We start from the raw sequence: 20,979 nt of genomic DNA, 5'->3' as shown, positions 1-20,979 counted from the left end.
GTATTTGTTGAAAAATCACCCTGAATAATTTGTTAGTCATATCCCAGTTTACCTATTTACTTATGGCCCTGCCTATACAGAACGATTTGTCTTATAAATTATTTGAGCAAAAAAATATTTAACTTTATTTGGAACGGCAAGTCAGAGAAAATTAAACGTGTTTATTTATATAATGAATATCAGTTTGGGGGGTTAAAAATATTAAATTTGAAAGCATTATCCTCTTTGGGATAGGTGGGGCACTAGCGCCCCATCTCGACAACATCCGGTGAAATTGTAGAGCGCGAAATTCTAAATGGAAAATTCGTAATATTACACATTCATGAAAATACAAGTGTCTTACATCGTTTAAAATCTTAACTTCTTGTTAATCCAGCCGCTTTGTCAGATTTCAAAAAGGCTTTCCAGCAAAAGCATACCATGTGATTATCTGAGGACAGCGCCCCGCGTACACAAGCATTAAAAACATTTTCCAAACAAGCAGAGGCGTCACGAAAGTCAGAAATAGCGATAAGATAAATCACTTACCTTTGAAGATCTTCCTCTGTTTGCAATCCCAAGGGTCCCAGCTACATAACAAATGGTTGTTTTGTTCGATAAAGTCCTTATTTAGATCCCAAAAAAGTCAGTTTAGTTGGCGCGCTTGATTCAGTAATCCACCTGTTTCCCTCGTTCAAAATGCATACAAAGGAATCCCAAAAGTTACCAATAAACTTCGTCCAAACAAGTCAAACAATGTTCCTAATCAATTCTCAGGTACCCTAATATGTAAATAAACGATAAAATTTAAGACGGAGAATAGTATGTTGATTACCGGAGATAAATAACGAAGTGTGCGCCCTCATCCACATGCGCCACAATACTACAGTCAAAATGAGAGCCAATTAGAAAAAGTACAAATTCTAGCTCATTTTTCAAAAAACAAGCCTGAAACCCTTTCTAAAGACTGTTGATATCTAGTGGAAGCCTAGGAACTGCAATCTGGGAGGTATTCCTTTGATTTTCCCATAGACAGCCATTTCAATGGGTGGTGACCTAAAAAAAAAGAAATTGCCTGCCATATCAGTTCTGTTATACTCACAGACATTATTATAACAGTTTTAGAAACTTCAGAGTGTTTTCTATCCAATACTACCAATTATTTGCATAATCCTAGCTACTGTGCCTGAGTAACAGGCAGTTTACTTTGGGCACGTCCGAATGTGGGCACGACCGAATCATCCGAATTTCCGAATACTGCCCCCTATCCCAATTAAAGCTTCAACTAAAAGCATCAGTCATACAAAAGTTATAAGAAGTTATACTTAAACCCAAACTGGCTCTCCAGTAGATTAGTAAGAATGGCTCACCCAACTTCAGCATTAGAACTGTTCGTCGGGAGCTTCATCAAATGGGTTTTTATGGCCGAGCAGCTGCACACGAGCCTGAGATCACCATGCTCAATGGCAAGCGTTGGCTGGAGTGGTGTAAATCTTGCCGCCATTGGACTCTGGAGCAATGGAAACACGTTCTCTGTAGTGATGAATCACGCTTTACCATCTGGCAGTCCGACACACAAATCTGGGTTTGGCGGATGAAAGGAGAACGCTACCTGCCCCAATGCATAGTACCAACTCTAAAGTTTGGTGGAGGAGGAGTAATGGTCTGGGGTTGTTTTTCATGGTTCGGGCCCCTTAGTTCCAGTAAAGGGAAATCTTAACACTACAGCCTACAATGACATTCTAAACAATTCTGTGCTTCCAACTTTGTGGCAACAGTTTGGGGAAGGCCTGGGACCTCACTAATTCTCTTGTTGCTAAATGGATGTAAGTCCCTGCAGCAATGTTCTAACATCTAGTGGAAAGCCTTCCCAGAAGTGTGGAGGCTGTTATAGCAGCAAAGAGGGGACCAACTCCATATTAATACTCATGATTTTGGAATGAGATGTTCGACGAGCAGGTGTCCACATACTTTTGGTCATGTATTTACATTTTCTATTTTTTCATAAGTGTAATGTGACTGTAAGAGAAAGGTTGGAATGTCTGACTGAAATACAAGACAAATCAACCGTTTTCTTTAAATTAGTGGTGTTTGAATTTGTTGATAAAATGTGGGACGTGATTGCTTGGTTGCAGAACCAAGGGCCAAAATGCAGTACTCATGGGCTGTGACCATGTGGGTGTTTGAGTGAGAGACAGAGGACAACCAATTAGTAAAAAAGCATAGCCCCCTTCATTATCAACGCATCGTGCCTACAACATCAAGCAGCCTTTCCAGACTCCGCCAGACTAGGAGGTGGGGGGATTGGAGAAGATATGAACACATAAAAATGTCACACGTGTTCTACGAACTTTAAGCTCTGCATGCTGATCTTTCTCTCTCTCTCCATCTTTGTTTCTCTACTCTGCCACACACTTTCTTTCATACTCTCTCACACACACACACACACCCCTTTTCTGACGACTTGGAGTAAACCCCTATTATTACTGCATTCACCCGCCTACATTTTTACGCTTCCTTCCTCGACTGCAAGACAGTCAGTCACAGGGAAATAACAGCAAAGCCCTGCAGATAAGGCATCTGCCTAGCATCGGGGTGTCATGGGAACTGTAAAATGAGTGTTTCATCGACTGTGAGCCGAAAAATCAGGTTTGAAGGAAGGATTTATCCCGCCCATAAATTATGAGCCCAATGTTTGGTTTGTTTCTCTCACTCCCGGTGGGGAGATGTAGCGCCGCACTGCCCCCCCCTTCTCCTCCTCCTCCCCTCTCTCTGTTCCCTGGGGTGTCTGTGGCAGCTCTTCTCTCCTCCGCACAGTGTGTTGTGCAGTGCCTCCTTGTCTCTGCTGCTGCAGAGCTTTCTCCCAGGATCTCTGCCTCTTCTCTCTTTCTCTCTCTTGCTCTCAGCTTTGACGGTGATAGGGAAGGCAGTGGGGTCTCTATCGTTCTCACACGCACACACTTACACGGGTGCACGCAGTGTGTCGGAGAAGGGATGGGGCAGTTGTTTGTCAGTCTGGAGTCCTGCAGTCCGTGGAAGGGAGGAAAGCGCCGGTTGTAGTCTGTGGAAGGGAGGAAATCGCCGGTTGTGTGCCGCGAAACCCACATTGCTCACAGTGGAGTGTTTCTCCCAGTCTGCAGCTAACAACAACAGCAGCCACATCAGTTTTTCAGAGCAGCACTCCCTCCCTCCCTTCTTCCTCCTCTTCATCTCTCTTGCTCTTTCTCTCCCTCCCTTTCTGTCGCTCGCACTCCTGCTCTCAACACTGCCGCCAATGTAGCGTTCTGAGGTAGCAAGCAAGTAGCCATGGCTTTAATTTTTCTACCACAATGACAAGCGGTGGACAGACAGCTGGAGAAAGACGGACAGTCCGGCAGATCTGAGGGGAAAGGCATTTGATGGACATCAGTTGGATTTAACCCCCCCCTTCATCCCCCTGCCAGCCTCATCCCTACAAATCCTCTCCCTCACTCTCGCTCTCTATCCAGTTTCACTGGCTCTCTTCATGTAAGATTACCATCGGCTACTAACGCTAAAGCACCGCTGCACAGGGCTGTCTGGGAGTGAGGGGAAGCTGAGGCTGACCCAAAACAGGGAAGAAGACTGAAGAGGAAGCCCCTGAACTGGAGCATAAAAAACACAGTAAAAAAAGCTGCAGAAAAGGGTTGCTGCCCTGCCTGGCCTGTTTCTCATTGACAGACACACACAGGATGTACAGCTCTGGTCTGAAGCTTGCCACACCGTGGATCAATACCCTCCTGCCTGCCTTTTTCTTATGCATTTTTTCTCACGGGAGAGTGAAGCATCTTGGGATTTACCGTCATTTCGTTTCCACCTAACTACAGCGAGGCTTGCCCCGCTGGTCAGCACTTTCACCTGCCCATGTCCAACCTGTGTGTGTATGAGTGTGTCTGTGTTTGTTTGTGTGTATAATTAGCTAGCTCGGCGCCAGAGGGAGTGTATATTTGCTTACATGTGCATCCGTGTGAGCTGCTTGGCTTGTAATTACTTGTATGTGTCTGTGGGTGCTGTCTTGTGTCCATGTGTGTGTGGGTATAAATGTAGGAATTTTGTGTGGATTAATTAGTATGATGCCCAGTATTGGTTCCTTGCCCCATCCCCTCCCTCATTCCTGCCCTTTTGTCATTGGTGCCCCGGTTTGACCCCTGACCTTTGAAGGCATCAGCAGGATGAGTGAGCACTCGGTAGCAAGCACTCTGGGGGCCATGACCCTGGAAGAACCCGGGGGCGAACAGGTCTCCCCTCGGGCCCCGGGGCCTCTTCGCTGTGGGCCCTGTGCGGTGTGGCACCGGCAGCAGACCTGGCTGTGCGCAGTGCCCTTAGTGATGGGCTTCGTGGGCCTGGGCCTTAGTCTCATGCTGCTCAAATGGATTGTAGTGGGTTCCGTTCAAGACTATGTGCCCACAGACCTAGTGGATGCCAAGGGCATAGGGCAGGACCCCATCTTTCTCTCCGAACCCAGCGCTCCACCCAAGCGGCCAGACACTATGACCACGACTACAAAGACCACTGCCACCGCGTTTGTCTCCACCACCTCTCTAGAGGCCGACGGCACGGTCCCAGCCCCGAGAACTCAATTTGGGTTGCCCTCCAACCACTCGGTCCCGCACCTCCACAACTGGGTTGGCAGTGGCACCCGTGTGACTGGCACCACCACCCGCACCACACGACTCCCCCCGCCCGGGGGTAAAGAAGTGACCCCACACAGCACCACGGTACTTTGGGTCAGCGGCACAGCCAATGGTCGTAAGGATAAGGACCCCCCGAACTCACGAGCCGGTCCAACCTCCAAAGCTACTAGCACAACCTCTACCGCCAACACCACAACCAAGGCGCTACCACCAACTTTTCCACCATCTCCCCCAGCCAAGCCCACCGGGCACTGGAAACCTGGACGCTCTGCGAAAGGTCCCGCTACACGCCCTCACCACCGCTACAGAACACGTAAGTCTGCTTTTCTAAAAGGGAGGGTGTGTTTGTGTGCAAATGAAATAGTGTTCACAACAGCTCTAGCGTTTGTTCTATCTGGCTGATGGCATCGGAGAGCTGGTGCCCAATCAAATCAAATGAAATTTTATTTTTCACATAAGCCAAATTCAATAGACCTTACCGTGAAATGCTTACTTACAAGCCCTTAATCAACAATGCAGTTCAAGAAAGAGTTTAAATTTGTTTTACTAAATAAACTAAGTTTAAAAAAAGTAACACAATAAAATAACAATGATGAGGCTATATACAGGGGGTACCGGTGTTGAATCAATGTGCGGGGGTACAAGTTAGTCAAGGTAATTTGTACATGTAGGTAGGGGTAAAGTGACTATGCATAGATAATAAACAGCGATTAGCTGTGTAAAAACAAAGAGGGGAGTGGGTGGTGTCAATGTAAATAGTCCGGGTGGCCATTTGATTATTCAGCAGTCTTATGGCTTGGGGGTAGAAGCTGCTCAGGAGTCTTTTGGACTTAGACTTGGTTCTCCGGGAGTGCTTGCCTTGCAGTATCTGAGAGAACAGTCTATGACTTGGGTGACTGGAGTCTTTGACAATTTTTTGGACCTTCCTCTGACACCACCTAGTATGTAGATCCTGTATGGCAGGAAGCTTGGCTCCAGTGATGTACTGGGCCGTACACACTACCCTCTGTAGCACCTTACGGTCAGATGCCGAGCAGTTGCCATACCAGGCAGTGATACAACTGGTCACGATGCTCTTGATAGTGCAGCTGTAGAACTTTTTGAGGATCTGGGGACCCATGCAAAATCTTTTCAGTCTCCTGAGGGAGAAAGGGCATTGTCGTGACCTCTTCATGACTGTCTTGGTGTGTTTGGACCATGATAGTTTGTTGGTTATGTGGACACCAAGGAACTTGAAACTCTCAAACTGCTCCACTACAGCCCTGTCTATGTGAATGGGGGCGTGTTTGGCCCTCCTTTTCCTTTAGCCCACGATCAGCTCCTTTGTCTTGCTCAGAGTCAGTGTTATAGGATTAAAAGTGTCAGCTTTAGCCTTTAGCTCGCTACGGATGTTGCCTGTAATCCATGGCTTCTGGTTGGGATATGCATGTACGGTCACTGTGGGGACGACGTTGTCAATGCACTTATTGATGAAGCCGGTGACTGAGGTGGTATACTCCTCAATGCCATTGGAAGAATCACGGAACATATTCCAGTCTGTGCTAGCAAAACAGTCCTGTAGCGCAGCATCCGCGTCATCGGACCACTTTCGTATTGAACGAGTCACTGGTACTTCCTGCTTTAGTTTTTGCTTGTAAGCAGAAATCAGGAGGACAGAATTATTGTCAGATTTGCCAAATGGAGGGCGAGGGAGAGCTTTGTATGCATCTGTGTGTGGAGTAAAGGTGGTCTTCCTCTGGTTGCACATGTGACATGCTGGTAGAAATGAGGTAAAACAGATGTAAGTTTGCCTGCATTAAAGTCCCCGGCCACCAAGAGCGCCGCTTCTGAATGAGCATTTTCTTGTTTGCTTATGGCCTTATACAGCTCGTTGAGTGCAGTCTTAGTGCCAGCATCGGTTTGTGGTGGTAAATAGACCGCTACGAAAAATATAGATGAAAACTGTATTGGTAGATAGTGTGGTCTACAGCTTATCATAAGGTACTCTACCTCAGGCGAGCAATACCTTGAGTCTTCTTTAATATTAGACATCGCTCACCAGCTGTTATTGACAAATAAACACACACCCGCACCCCTCGTCTTACCAGACATAGCTGTTCTGTCCTGCTGATGCAATGAAAACCCAGCCATCTGTATATTATATGTGTCGTCATTCAGCCACGACTCAGTGAAACATAAGATATTACAGTTTTTAATGTCCCACTGGTAGGATAGTCTCGAATGGAGATCATGCAGTTTATTCTCCAGTGATTGCACATTGGCCAATAGAACGGATGGTAGAGGCGGGTTTCCCACTCGCCGACAAATTCTCACAAGTCACCCCGATCTCCACCCCCTGTATTTCCGTCTTTTATTCACGCAAATGACAGGGATTTGGGCCTGGTCTCAGAGAAGCAGTATATCCTTCGCGTCGGACTCATTAACCTGTTAGGGCTAGGGGGCAGTATTGACACAGCCGGATAAAAAACGCACCCGATTTAATCTGGTTACTACTCCTGCCCAGTAACTAGAATATGCATATAATTATTGGCTTTGGATAGAAAACACCCTAAAGTTTCTAAAACTGTTTGAATGGTGTCTGTGAGTATAACAGAACTCAAATGGCAGGCCAAAACCTGAGAAGATTCCATGCAGGAAGTGGCCTGTCTGACAAGGTGTGTTTTATCTTGGCTCTTTTTATTGAAGACTGAGGATCTTTGCAATAACGTGACACTTCCTACGGCTCCCATAGGCTCTCAGAGCCCGGGAAAAAGCTGAAGGATATCGAGGCAGGCTCTGGCTGAAACACTTTATCGCTTTTGGCAAGTGGCCGCTCAGAGTACTATGGGGTTAGGCGCGTGCCCGAGTCGACCGAATGCTTTCTTTTCTTTTGTCTGTTTACCTAAACGCAGAATACAAAAACTTCAATTTTTCAAACATATGACTATTTTACAGCATTTTAAAGATAAGACTCTCCTTTATCTAACCACACTGTCCGATTTCAAAAAGGCTTTACAGCGAAAGCAAAACATTAGATTATGTCAGCAGAGTACCAAGCCAGAAATAATCAGACACCCATTTTTCAAGCTAGCATATAATGTCACAAAAACCCAGAAGACAGCTAAATGCAGCACTAACCTTTGATGATCTTCATCAGATGACACACCTAGGACATTATGTTATACAATACATGCATGTTTTGTTCAATCAAGTTCATATTTATATCAAAAAACAGCTTTTTACATTAGCATGTGACGTTCAGAACTAGCATACATCTTTAATCTTCCGGAGAATTTGCTAACAATTTACTAAATTACTCACGATAAACGTTCACAAAAAGCATAACAATTATTTTAAGAATTATAGATACAGAACTCCTCTATGCACTCGATATGTCCGATTTTAAAATAGCTTTTTGGTGAAAGCACATTTTGCAATATTCTAAGTACATAGCCCAGCCATCACGGGCTAGCTATTTAGACACCCGGCAAGTTTAGCACTCACCAATATCAGATTTACTATTATAAAAGTTTGATTACCTTTTGTTGTCTTCGTCAGAATGCACTCCCAGGACTGCTACTTCAATAACAAATGTTGGTTTGGTCCAAAATAATCCATCGTTATATCCGAATAGCGGCGTTTTGTTCGTGCGTCCCAGACACTATCCGAAATGGTAAATCAGGGTCGTGCGCATGGCGCAATTCGTGACAAAAAAAATCTAAATATTACATTACCGTACTTTGAAGCATGTCAACCGCTGTTTAAAATCCATTTTTATGCCATTTTTCTCGTAAAAAAGCGATAATATTCCGACCGGGAATGTCCATTTAGCTAAACAGAGGAAAGAAAACAAAGCTTTCGGTCGACGCGGGCACGAGCCTGAGTCTCACAGTACTGTAACCAGCCACTACCCAAACACGCGACTTTTTTTCAGCCAGAGCCTGCAAAGCCACGATTCAGCATTTTGCCGCCTTCTGAGAGCCTATGGCAGCCGTAGGAAGTGTCACGGGACAGCTAAGATCCTCACTCTTCAATAAACAGAGACAAGAAGAATGACACCTTGTCAGACAGGCCACTTCCTGCATTAAATCTTCTCAGGTTTTTGCCTGCCATATGAGTTCTGTTATACTCACAGACACCATTCAAACAGTTTTAGAAACTTTAGGGTATTTTCTATCCAAAGTCAATAATTATATGCATATTCAAGTTACTGGGCAGGAGTAGTAACCAGATTAAATCGGGTACGTTTTTTATCCAGCCGTGAAAATACTGCCCCCTAGCCATAACAGGCTAAATATGTATAAAGATGAGCTCCTCAAACGGCATGAAAGGAGGCACTCATGTAACATAATGGCATTCACACTATGGCTGAATAGTAATCTGAGAGCACTTGATTTTCTTCCCCTCACCTTTATCTTTGACTTGTACATTAAACATCTACTGCAGTGGGCTAAATCAGGGTCACAGAGTGTTTCTTGGTCATCTTAATCAAAGCTACTTTGAAACGAAAGCATACACCTCACATACATGGTTATGGTCTTAAAAAAAAGTACACCTTTATATTCATCACAGAAGACTGAAATATGAAAAATATTAATAACATTCCACCCATGAGGCAACCAGAGGATGATTTGGTCATTTGACTGCAGGAAAGTGCTACTGCATTAAGAATCTCTGCTCCTGCAGGCTCCACGCACTTGATATTAGTGTCATTAACCTCTCTGGGCTAGGCGGGACGAATTCGTCCCACCTACGCAACAGCCAGTGTAATCCCGTGGCGCGATATTCAAATACCTCAAAAATGCAAAAACTTCAATTTTTCAAACATATGACTATTTTAAATCATTTTAAAGACAAGACTCTCGTTAATCTAACCACACTGTCCGATTTCAAAAAGGCTTTACAACGAAAGCAAAACATTAGATTATGTCAGCAGAGTACCCAGCCAGAAATAATCAGACACCCATTTTTCAAGCTAGCATATAATGTCACATAAACCCAAACCACAGCTAAATGCAGCACTAACCTTTGATGATCTTCATCAGATGACAACCCTAGGACATTATGTTATACAATACATGCATGTTTTGTTCAATCAAGTTCATATTTATATCAAAAACCAGCTTTTTACATTAGCATGTGACTAGCATGTGACTAGCATTCCGACCGAACACTGCCGGTGAATTTACTAAATTACTCACGATAAACGTTCACAAAAAATATAACAATTATTTTAAGATTTATAGATACAGAACTCCTCTATGCACTCGATATGTCCGATTTTAAAATAGCTTTTCGGTGAAACCACATTTTGCAATATTCTAAGTAGATAGCCCGGCATCACAGGGCTAGCTATTTAGACACCCAGCAAGTTTAGCACTCATCAAAGTCAGATTTACTATAAGAAAAATGTTATTACCTTTGCTGTTCTTCGTCAGAATGCACTCCCAGGACTTCTACTTCAATAACAAATGTTGGTTTGGTCCCAAATAATCCATTGTTATATCCAAATAGCGGCGTTTTGTTCGTGCGTTCAAGACACTATCCGAAAGGGTAAATAAGGGTTACGAGCATGGCGCATTTCGTGACAAAAAAATTCTAAATATTCCATTACCGTACTTCGAAGCATGTCAACCGCTGTTTAAAATCCATTTTTATGCCATTTTTCTCGTAAAAAAGCGATAATATTCCGCCCGGGAAATCGTTTTTTATTACAAAGAGAGTGAAAGTAAAAGCATGCTATCCCCTCATGCACGAGCCTCAGTCTAATGGCCCTCTGATAGAGCACTTGCCAAACGCGCTAATGTGTTTCAGCCTGGGGATGGAATTACATCGTTCAGCTTTTTCCCGCCTTCTGAGAGCCCATGGGAGCCGTAGGAGGTGTCACGTCATGCCAGAGATCCCCTGTATTTGTTAGAGATGATCAAGGAGGGAAAGAAATGGTCAGACAGGCCACTTCCTGTAAGGAATCTTCTCAGGTTTTGGCCTGCCAAATGAGTTCTGTTATACTCACAGACACCATTCAAACAGTTTTAGAAACTTTAGGGTGTTTTCTATCCAAAGCCAATAATTATATGCATATTCTAGTTACTGGGCAGGAGTAGTAACCAGATTAAATCGGGTACGTTTTTTATCCGGCCGTGCAAATACTGCCCTCTAGCCCCAACAGGTTAAAAAAATGGTTGCTTACAATACTTCTGTGAATTGGCTCTTTGACTATGGGCCTGTTTCACAGCTGAACGTGGGGGACGCAAAAGCTTTTTAGACATGTGCCATCACCGTGGGCAACATATCCATCTTTTGTAAAACAAATATGTAGTTAGGGAGCTTTTAGTATTCAGATGATTGATTTGAATAAAGCTTTCAGAACATTCACACCTAGCCTACTGGTCAATCGGCTCACAGTCGTCTGGACACATTCCTATGTGCAGTGCTGGCCAGTCATATTTCCGTCTCCTTTTCATATCGAAAAATGCAACTGGTAGCCTATTGATGCAGACTTTAAATAGACTATTGGTGCCAGTCACTATATCCTAATACTCCTTCAATCGATGGAAAGATTTAGTGTGCTGCTGAAAACAGCTGTGCATAATCTCTAATAATTAGCTTATCCTAAAGCCAATCAGGGTGTGTGTGGAGGATAGGCCTTATTCAAGGAAATATCATATGCCTAGTTTAATTATATTGATAACTAGATTCTATAAAGCAAACTGAAAGAAAATTGATTATTGCAAGGTTGAAATAACTTTTCTTCACATATGCACGTTTTTTATTTATTAATGTATTAGTAGGCTTATGGATTACATTTTTTGATTTATTCGCCCAACCCTGTTTTATTTATTCTGTCTTAAAGGATGTCAACTAATGCAGCACGTATTTATTTACCTACAATATTCTGCCCATATGAACACATTTATTTTAGGGCGTAAGTGAGCCCATTTATACAGTGCATTTGGAAAGTATTCAGACCCCTTGAATTTTTCCACATTTTGTTACGTTACATCCTTATTCTAAAAGGGATTGCATCATTTTCCCCCCTCATCAATCTACACACAATACCCCATAATGATAAAGCAAAAACAAGTTTTAAAAATGTTAGCAAATGTATATATAATTAAAAAAAGAAATACCTTATTTACATAAGTATTCAGATTGTTTGCTATGAGACTCGAAATTGAGCTCAGGTATATCCTGTTTCCATTGATCATCCTTGAGATGTTTCTACAACTTCATTGGAGTCCACCTGTCGTAAATTTAATTGATTGGACATGATTTGGAAAGGCACACACCTGTTTATATAAGGTCCCACAGTTGATAGTGCATGTCAGAGTAAAAACCAAGCCATGAGGTCGAAGGAATTGTCCATAGAGCGCTTAGACAGGATTGTGTCAAGTACTGTCCGCATTGTCCGTACTGTGAAATGCCTAAGACAGTGCTACAGGGAGACAGGACGGACAGCTGATCGTCCTCGCAGTGGCAGACCATGTGTAACAACACCTGCACAGGATCGGTACATCCGAACATCACACCTGCGGGACAGGTACAGGATGGCAACAACAACTCTCCCCCTGGTGGCTAACCTGCTGTACGCCACATACACCCCCCCCCAGCTCTGTTGGGGAGGGGACTGTCATCAGTGCAACGTAGGTCTCCCTTCTCGATAGGGCATCCGCGTTTCCATGCTTCGCCCCTGACCTGTGCACAACAGAAAAAGACAAGCATTGAAGGGACAAGAACCACCTGGTGACCTGATCGTTCGTGTCCTTTCCCCTGGCCATCCAGACCAGGGGAGCATGGTCCGTGACCAGGGTGAAGTGGGTACCTAACAGGTAATACTTGAGTGTCCAGCGGCCACTTCACTGCTAGACACTCTTTCTCAACGATAGAGTATTTATTTTCCCTAGGCATAGAGTATTTCTTTAACCCAGCTTTCAGCTGATGTACATGATGGGGTGCTCCTCCCCCTCGTGTACCTGGGACAGAACGGCCCCTAGTCCCCTATCACATGCGTCCGTCTGGACCACCATCGGCACCTGGAAATCGGGGCATTACGAGAATCGGATGGGCGCACAGCGCTTTTTTCAGACCGTTGAACGCCGCTTCTGTCTCGTCCGTCCATTTCACTGTTTTCGGGAGGTGGGCCCTGGTTAGATCAGTGAGGGGGGAAGCTATAGCCGCAAAGTTGGGGATAAACCGGCTATAGTATTTTGCCAGTCCCAGGAAGGACTTGACCTGTGTCTTGGTGCATGGAACGGGCCAGTCACGCACCGCGTGAACCTTCGTCTCCTGGGCCTTGACGTTCCCCCGTCCAATCAAATACCCCAGGTACTCCACCTCCTCGAACCCTAGCTTGCATTTCTTGGGGTTTGCGGTCAACCCGGCTTGTCTGAGTGCGTCCAGCACCACCTGGAGGCGCGTCAAGTGCTCTTCTCAACCTTGGCTGTGGATGATGATATCATCCAGATATGCCGCTGCGTACTGCTGGTGGGGTCGAAGCACTCTGTTCATCAGCTGTTGGAATGTGGGCGGGGCTCCGTGGAGACCGAACGGGAGCACCCAGGACTGATACAACCCGTCTGGTGTCGAAAACGCCGTCTTCTCCTGGGAGGAGGCTGCCAAAGGTACCTGCCAATATCCTTTGGTCAGGTCAAGGGTGCTGATGTACTGGGCCATTCCCAAATGGTCGATGAGCTCGTCCACCCTCGGCATGGGGTAGGTGTCGAATATGGTTATGTTGTTCACACCCCGGAAATCATTACAGAAGCAGAGGCTACCGTTCAGTTTGGGCACCAACACGATGGGGCTGCACCATGTGCGGTGAGACTCTTCAATGACCCCCATCCTCAGCATAGCCTCCACTTCTTGTTTCACGGTCTTCCGTCGGGCCTCCGGAATCCGATACCGCCTCTTTCTTACCATTTCCCCGGGCCGGGTACGGATATGGTGTTCAATGAGGGTCGGGCGGCCCGGCTTCTCGGAGAACACTGCCGTGTTCCGATCGACAAGCTCCCTGAGCTCTTGCTTCTGGGCCGGGTCGAGGTCCTCATTGCTCGGGACCACCACTGGTTCTGTTGGTGTCCTGGGTCCCGACCATAACACGGCCAAGGCTGTCTGCTCGTGCCACTTCTTCAGCAGGTTCACGTGGTAAATCTGTTGAGGTTTCCGTCTCCCCGGTTGTCGTACGCAGTAATTGAGAGGTCCCAGCTTCTCGACCACCTCGTATGGTCCGTGCCATGTTGCCAGGAACTTACTTTTGGGCCGTGGGGATCAATACCAACACCCTGTCTCCCACCTGGAATTCTCGGGGCTGGGCTCCCCGATTGTAGACCTGGGCTTGGGCGCGTTGGGCCTTCTCCATATGTCCCCTCACGACTGGCCATATGGCTGTCATCCGCTCCCGCATCGTCTCCACGTGCTCTACCACGCTGCGTAAGGGGGTTGGTTGGGCTTCCCACACCTCCTTGGCGAGGTCCAGTAGGCCACGTGGCCTCCTCCCGTAGAGGAGTTCGAACGGGGAAAACCCAGTGAAGGATTGGGGTACTTCTCAGATTGAGAACATTAGGTGGGGTAGTGGCTGGTCCCAGTTCTTCCCGTCCTGCTCAATGACCTTCCGCAGCATCTGTTTGAGCATTTTGTTAAAGCGCTCGAGAGCCCATCCGTCTGCGGGTGAAAACCGAGGTCCGGATCTGCTTGATCTGCAGTAGGGCACACAACTCTTTCATGAGGCGGGACATAAACTCTCTACCTTGGTCTGTCAGGATCTCGTTCGGGATGCCTACCCGGCTAAAGAGGTGGAGCAGCTCCCGGGCGATTCCCTTGGATACCGCCGCCCATAGGGGAATGGCCTCGGGATACCGGGTGGCATAGTCTACTATTAGCAAGATGTACCTGTGTCCTCGTGCAGTCTTTACCAGGGGTCCAACTATGTCCATGGCGATGCATTCAAAGGGCACCCCGATGATCGGCAGGGGGACCAGAGGGTTTCGGAAGTGTGCTTCCGAGGCAGTGAGTTGACATTCCGGGCAGCTGCGACAGTAGTCTTCCACGGCTCTCCTCATCCCGGGCAAGTGGAACCGGGCAGTGATCCATTCCCGGGTCTTCTCCATTCCCAAGTGTGCCCCCAACAGGCGGGTATCGGCCAGCTGAAGAACGGTTCCTACGTACCGTCGGGCAGCAACAATACCTCTCGAAGTTCCCCCTGTTGGCGCGACACCTGATACAATAGGTTATTCTTAATTTGAAAATGGGGGTATCTTCAGTCACTCACCCACGGAGGTAGCTGTCCATCCACCGCTATCACTTGGGCGGCGGCAGCTTTCAAATTCGGATCCTCCCACTGGGCCGTCCCGAATTGTCCCCTCAGTTGGCCCCCAGCGGGGGTCTCGACTGGCCCCTCGAAATCGAGGAGGGGGAGGCTGGACGACTCCTCCTGGACGACTCCTCCAAGGTCTGGGGCAGTTTCCTGATTTCCTCAACGAGGCTGAAGTTTTGTAGTCGCTGGTTCGGGTTCCGGCACCCCCTCTGACTCTGACTCCGGAGCCGCAGACACCAGCTGGTTAACCGGTTGCTTCCGGGCCACACAGGCTATTGGTCGTCCCCGCTCCCTTCTTTGGCCGGCTCGTACCTTCTTCCTCATTTTGTGCCCCCATAGGGCCGCGAACAGCGGACAATCCCGTCCCACTAGGAGAGGTACCGGCAGCTCTGGTACTGCATCCACCATCATCTGACAGCTCCCTTGTGGCATCACGATGTTGGTCCATATGGTGGGATACCGCTTTGTGTCCCTGTGAACACAGGGAATGGACATCTCCCTACGCCATTCGGTCTCCTGATTCAGCAGGCTCGTGGTTACGAGCGTAACCATGCTTCCGGAGTCTAATAGCGCTTTCGTGTCGTGTCTGTCCACCTTCACCGGGACCATGGGTGCATTTGATTTCGTGGTCGCCCAACAGGAGGTGACATAGTTCACGGCGTGACCCACCTCGCCTCCGGGGCTAGCTGATGGCATTGACTCCTCTCGAGCCGGGCATTTCCAGGCAATTTGCCCCCTGGCACCACACTCAAAACACCTCCTTTGGTCTCCCTCTACCTGGGTTCGTCGGTGGCGGGTCGGACCTAGCCCCGCCGTCTCTCCACAGGTTTGCGGTCCTTTGGCCCTGCCGACTGTCGGTTCAGGGTACACCGCGGTGGGGCTGTCCTTCCGTCCCCTCGAAGCGGTCGCCGAATCGTCCCGGCTCCCATTCAGCAGGGCCTGCGTGTTATGATGCGTCTCCACTGCTTCCAGGAGGCCCTCCAAGGTCTGGGGCGTGCACAGACTCGCTGCCCTCTTCATGTCGTAGGGTAGTGCCTGTAAGAAGTGATCCAGAACCACTTTGTCGAGGATGGAGTGGGTGGATACGTTGGTTAGGAGCCATGCCCTGGTGACACGCAGTAGGTCGCTCATCTGGGCTCGGGGGGACGCGTCGGCTACAAACCTCCAGTCGTGGAACCGTTGAGCCCGATGGGCCAGGCTGTACCCGTAGCGGCTGAGTATCTCCCGTCGCGGTTTTGTCTCACCAGGGGTGATGGTCGGATTGGCATTTATCGTAGAAGGAATGAGCGTTACACCGAGGGCTGTACTCTGGAGCGGGATCGATTTGGAGGGTCCATCATGGTCCGGGGCGGTGTGTCACAGTATCATCGGACTGAGCTTGTTGTCATTGCAGGCAATCTCAACACTGTGCGTTACAGGGAAGACAACCTCCTCCCTCATGTGGTACTCTTCCTGCAGGCTCATCCTGACATGACCCTCCAGCATGACAATGCCACTAGCCATTTTGCTCGTTCTGTGCGTGATTTCCTGCAAAACAGGAATGGACTACATTGAACATGGCTGCCATGGCCAGCGAAGAGCCCGGATCTCAATCCCATTGAGCACGTCTGGGACTTGTTGGATCGGAGGGTGAGGGCTAGGGCCATTCCCCCCCAGAAATGTCTGGGACCTGTTGGACATGCTTATATGCTTTCATCATATCAGACTTTACACATATTCCCACTCCCCCAGAGCCCCTGGGGGCTTTCACATGAATGTTTCTGTTGTGTCCATACCATACATTCCCTTCAATATCAATAGTTTCTTGCCAACGCAAATGCGTTTCATTTATCGAGATAATGTCTGGGTTTAAGGATTTTCGTATTATTATTTGTAATTTATTGTTCAATGTAGTCCATCCGTTAACATTCCAATGGAATGTCCGCGTTGTCCTTTTGGTTGATCTCGTTTCATGAGTCTTCCGCTTCCCGTGACAAAGTATTCCTTTCCTCCTTGTATTTCTCTCAGCAGCTTCTTGAAGTTCAGTTCTATAAGGCGATCAGTGTGAGACTTGGCTGATCAAAGAAAGACTTTGTTATAATCAGGATGGTCTTGTAGCTGTAGTTTTTTCCCCTAACAGAGCCACTTTCTCCTCCACAGACACTCCACCTTCACAACCCCGGGACCTTTACCTCTCTCCCTCATCCTCTCAACTACAATCACCTGTTTCTCAGCCTAGGCCTACCGATATCAACTGGTTCACTTTGGAGATTAGGTCCTCGTTTTCATCAGCTGTCAGTCCTGCCACTATGATAGACACGTCTGGGTCAAATGTATTGTTTTGGCAGCGCCTATTCTCCCAGATTCTAGGAATTCTGCACGGGACTCCAGACGTCCAACTTCAAGAGCTATATGCTTTTGTAGCTGCTTGTTATTATTCTCCAGTTGAGTCAGCAAAGCTGTATGATTATCCTGAATTGCTTTCTCCAAAGAGGCACGTAAGCTGTCCACTTTACTATTCATTCCGTTTTCAATACTCCGCTTCATTTCGTCCATCTTTTTTTCCATTTTTGTACCTAGACTCCTTATCTCCATCATGAGTTTAGCCATGCTATTGGCACTTTCTTTTTGTGATAAATTCATCTCCATGCTTTTCTCACCACTGTGTAGAGTTCTACCGGTGTCCATATGTTTTAGCAGTTAGGTGTTTCTGTTATTGCTGTTCACGGTAACGTTAGATAGCCAGCCAATGTAATGTTATATCTAGGTTAGCCAGATTACTCGCCAAACAATCCCGACAAGTCTATTGATTTTCTTTCACCCTCACGGGATTCAGACTTCAGCTGCCTCCATTTTCGATCCAATCGCTATGTTTTAACTTTGAAAACGTTTCAATTAAAAAAAAAGTGAAGTAGTTTAGTCACATAAAGACGCAGCAGCGTTTTTCCACGTGTGCCCCGGAAGTTATGTTAATGTGATATTTCAATGTTTTATTTTTTATACATTAGCAAAAAATTCTAAAAAACTGTTTTTGCTTTTTCATTATGGGGTATTGTGAGTAGATTGATGTGGGGGAAAAAACTATTTAGTATTTTTTAGAATAAGGCTGTAAGGTCACCAAATGTGGGAAACATCAAGAGGTCTGAATACTTTCTGAATGCACTGTAAGAGCCTTCAAACAGGTTTCAACGAATCACAAGATTCCCCACAGAGTCATAGACCCACCAGCCAGTCATCGTTCCCCAACGAATCGCAGATGAAAGAGTGTTAGACAAAGGAGTTCGCTTCTGCTGCAGCATTTGCTGGAAAATATAACCTGTTGCTGCAGTGCTTCGGTTAGGGTGTGTATGAGTAAGTGTGTGTGCTTGCATGTATGTATTTACACTATGATTGTCTATGCTTTAATGTTCTTGGTTACTTTCCCTTTTATTGCAATTTCATAAAGAATTTGATATCCAGGACATAAATATCCTATTGGTTTATAAAGTTGATTCAAGTGCATACTACTGTATTTTTTCAAATAATTTATAGTTAGTAGCAGTACACAAGATGCAATAGAAGTTTAGCACTAATTAATAAACATTTTGTCATGAAAAAGAGGGTTTGAGTTTATTTATTTAATAAATTATTTGAATGTCACAAGCCTGTCTGAAATACAGTTTTAGCATTGAAACATAGAATGTGATCAAAACAGAGACGTATGCAAATAGTACTGCCCCAGAAATTACATACTTTTTGCCGTTGAAAATACATAATTTCAACAAGTTTTGCTCACTGGAATGTTTTCAAATGGATTTCCATGATTAACCCTTTTTGTTCAGTCCCCTCCCATGTTCAAAGCTTTTTGTCCAATCTCCATCAATGATATTGGTTCTCAATGGTAAGACACTGTGACAAAGTGAGATGAAGCGCAGACTGGCTTTAGTTGAATATAAAACTCCATGAATGTGTGTTTAAAGCGGGAGATGCTGTACATGGCTGATGATGTCAGTTATGCAAAACACTGCGAATGAGGGGGCTGTCTCCGTATATACAGATTCTAAGACATGGATGGAGACTTCACAGAGAATAATGTTTAAGCCTCCTCGTCGAGGCTCATTCCCGTGGGGCTTTGGGTTAAATTTGGCAGGGAACGTCATAATGCCGTTATTTTCTGGTTGAAAAACTCTGTTTCAGGTTGAGGAGATGTTACATAACCAGATTAAAACTAAGTAAAGACTTATTTTTCTGGTCATTAAATATTCACGTTATTTCTATGTTTTGACCTGGCTCAAAGACTGTGCTGAATCAAGTGTTTTGTAAGAACAATGACATTACATAAGATATATTTGTAATTATCATGTGCCTACCCAGGTCAAGCAATAAAATGTAAAGTGAAACCCAGAAGGATTATTTACTATGTAGTTACAGTGTAGTTACAATCTAACAACCTTTGCAGACAAAAGGCTAACCAGAAGAAATTAGGAGACAGGAGAATATTAGGTATAACCCTTTTAGTTTTACATTGTACTTACAATGTAACAATCTTTATCCACCAACTCTGTAATTAAAATGTTGTTACAAGGAATATACATGTATTTAAAATGTACTTACCCAGGAGCAAGCAAATTAATGTAAAGTGAAGTGACATTTTAATGACTTTGTAGTTATAATGTGACAACCTTTGCAGACAATAGGCTGGAGTAAGGAGACAGTTGGACTTTTCTTTAATAGATTGGACAAAAAAAATCATATTCAAGCCATTCAATTTAAATTCCCCATTTTAGACTCAAAGCAATAACTAGTTAGTGAAACATGCTAAAACAGGGTGGTAAAGCTAGCTAGCATTTCCCAATTGTTCACTAATCTAGCTAGCAAGCTAAGCACTGGCACAATGTCAACACGTTTTCCAACTCGGTCAATAACGTTACAAAATCATCATAAAACGTATATATTTTTTCATTTACAATGTTATTTCACTATTTTGAGACTAACAATACATTTTTGCACATTATAAACCTTTTAAATATGACAAATTAATAGACAGAAATAGCATCTGACTTCCATTTTGATGCAGAGAAGCATGTGAGAGGTGAAGATTCCATAAAAACACGGCACTTCGATAGAGCAACAACAGGAAGTTACTTTTTCATAGCAGGTTTGGAGAAATTACCAGCAGGTTATGATCATTAACATAGCAGGTTAGGATAATTAGGGTAATGTTAGGAAATGGGTTATCGAAAATTCTCTCCTAACCTACTACGAAAAGTCACTTCCGGTCGTAGCTGTATCAATGTGAGTGTTTTTTTAGGTAGTCCAGTTAGAGGTGAGCGGTCAGTGTGGCATTACTTCCTGGTGAACTCTCACTTCTACAAAATCATTAAAAAAAAAAATGAAACATTTAGTTAAACTATTTGTTCACTATTTAGTGACTGACTTTGTATGTTTGCACATTCAAAATATAAAAATAAGAAATCAGAAAAATGCTGGGCTGTCAGCAGGAAGTCCCATCAGACGGATCTCTCACCTCTCACACTCTCCTCTGCAGCCAAAAATGGTAGCCACATGCTTTTATGTTTATTGACCGAGTTCGAAAATGAGTTGACATTGTGCCAGTTTTTAGATTGTTGGCTAGCTGGGTAGCTACATTAGTAAAGAATTGGGAAAGGCTCATGTTTAGGATGGGGGATCTGTATGGTAATGCATTTAAGTGGCCATGTGCCGGCGTTTCAGAAGTGAAGGACTGGATCAGGGTGACAGTAGCATCATTTCCAAATCACTCAGCCCCTGTTTCCTCTGGCCTGTGGTTGGTCAAAATCTAAATTAATCTCTCGGTGTCCTGGAGAAAGACATGCTCTCTCCATCAGGCACCTGCATATTTCACTGCCTGCGTTCCAAATGGCACCCTATTCCCTTTATAGTTCACAACTTGTGACGAAAGTAGTGCACTATAGGGAATAGGGTGCCATTTTGGACGTATTCAGTGACACCTCACATGGCTCCGTTCTTCATCTGTTCTTTTCCTCATTCCCCCTCTGTCTTGGTGAAGGTCACTCATTCTCTCCATATCATTGTCTTCTACCTCAATCCATTTTCTGC

The 20,979-nt window shown here is 45.4% G+C and overlaps 1 protein-coding gene across 1 annotated transcript in view; it reads left to right on the top strand.

Moving 5' to 3' along the window:
• The first annotated feature begins 1,711 nt into the window (after window positions 1-1,711).
• nrg3b (neuregulin 3b) overlaps window positions 1,712-20,979 on the top strand; it is a 432,471-nt gene continuing 413,203 nt past the window's right edge. The window contains exon 1 of the mRNA XM_014157078.2: window positions 1,712-4,944. Within this exon, the coding sequence (XP_014012553.1) occupies window positions 4,170-4,944 (775 nt within the window). The 5' untranslated portion in view covers window positions 1,712-4,169. The remainder of the gene's footprint in view (window positions 4,945-20,979) is intronic.

The sequence above is a fragment of the Salmo salar genome, chromosome ssa19 (assembly GCF_905237065.1).
Source record: "Salmo salar chromosome ssa19, Ssal_v3.1, whole genome shotgun sequence".
NCBI lineage: Eukaryota > Metazoa > Chordata > Actinopteri > Salmoniformes > Salmonidae > Salmo > Salmo salar.
This window is presented reverse-complemented; position numbering and strand designations above follow the sequence as displayed.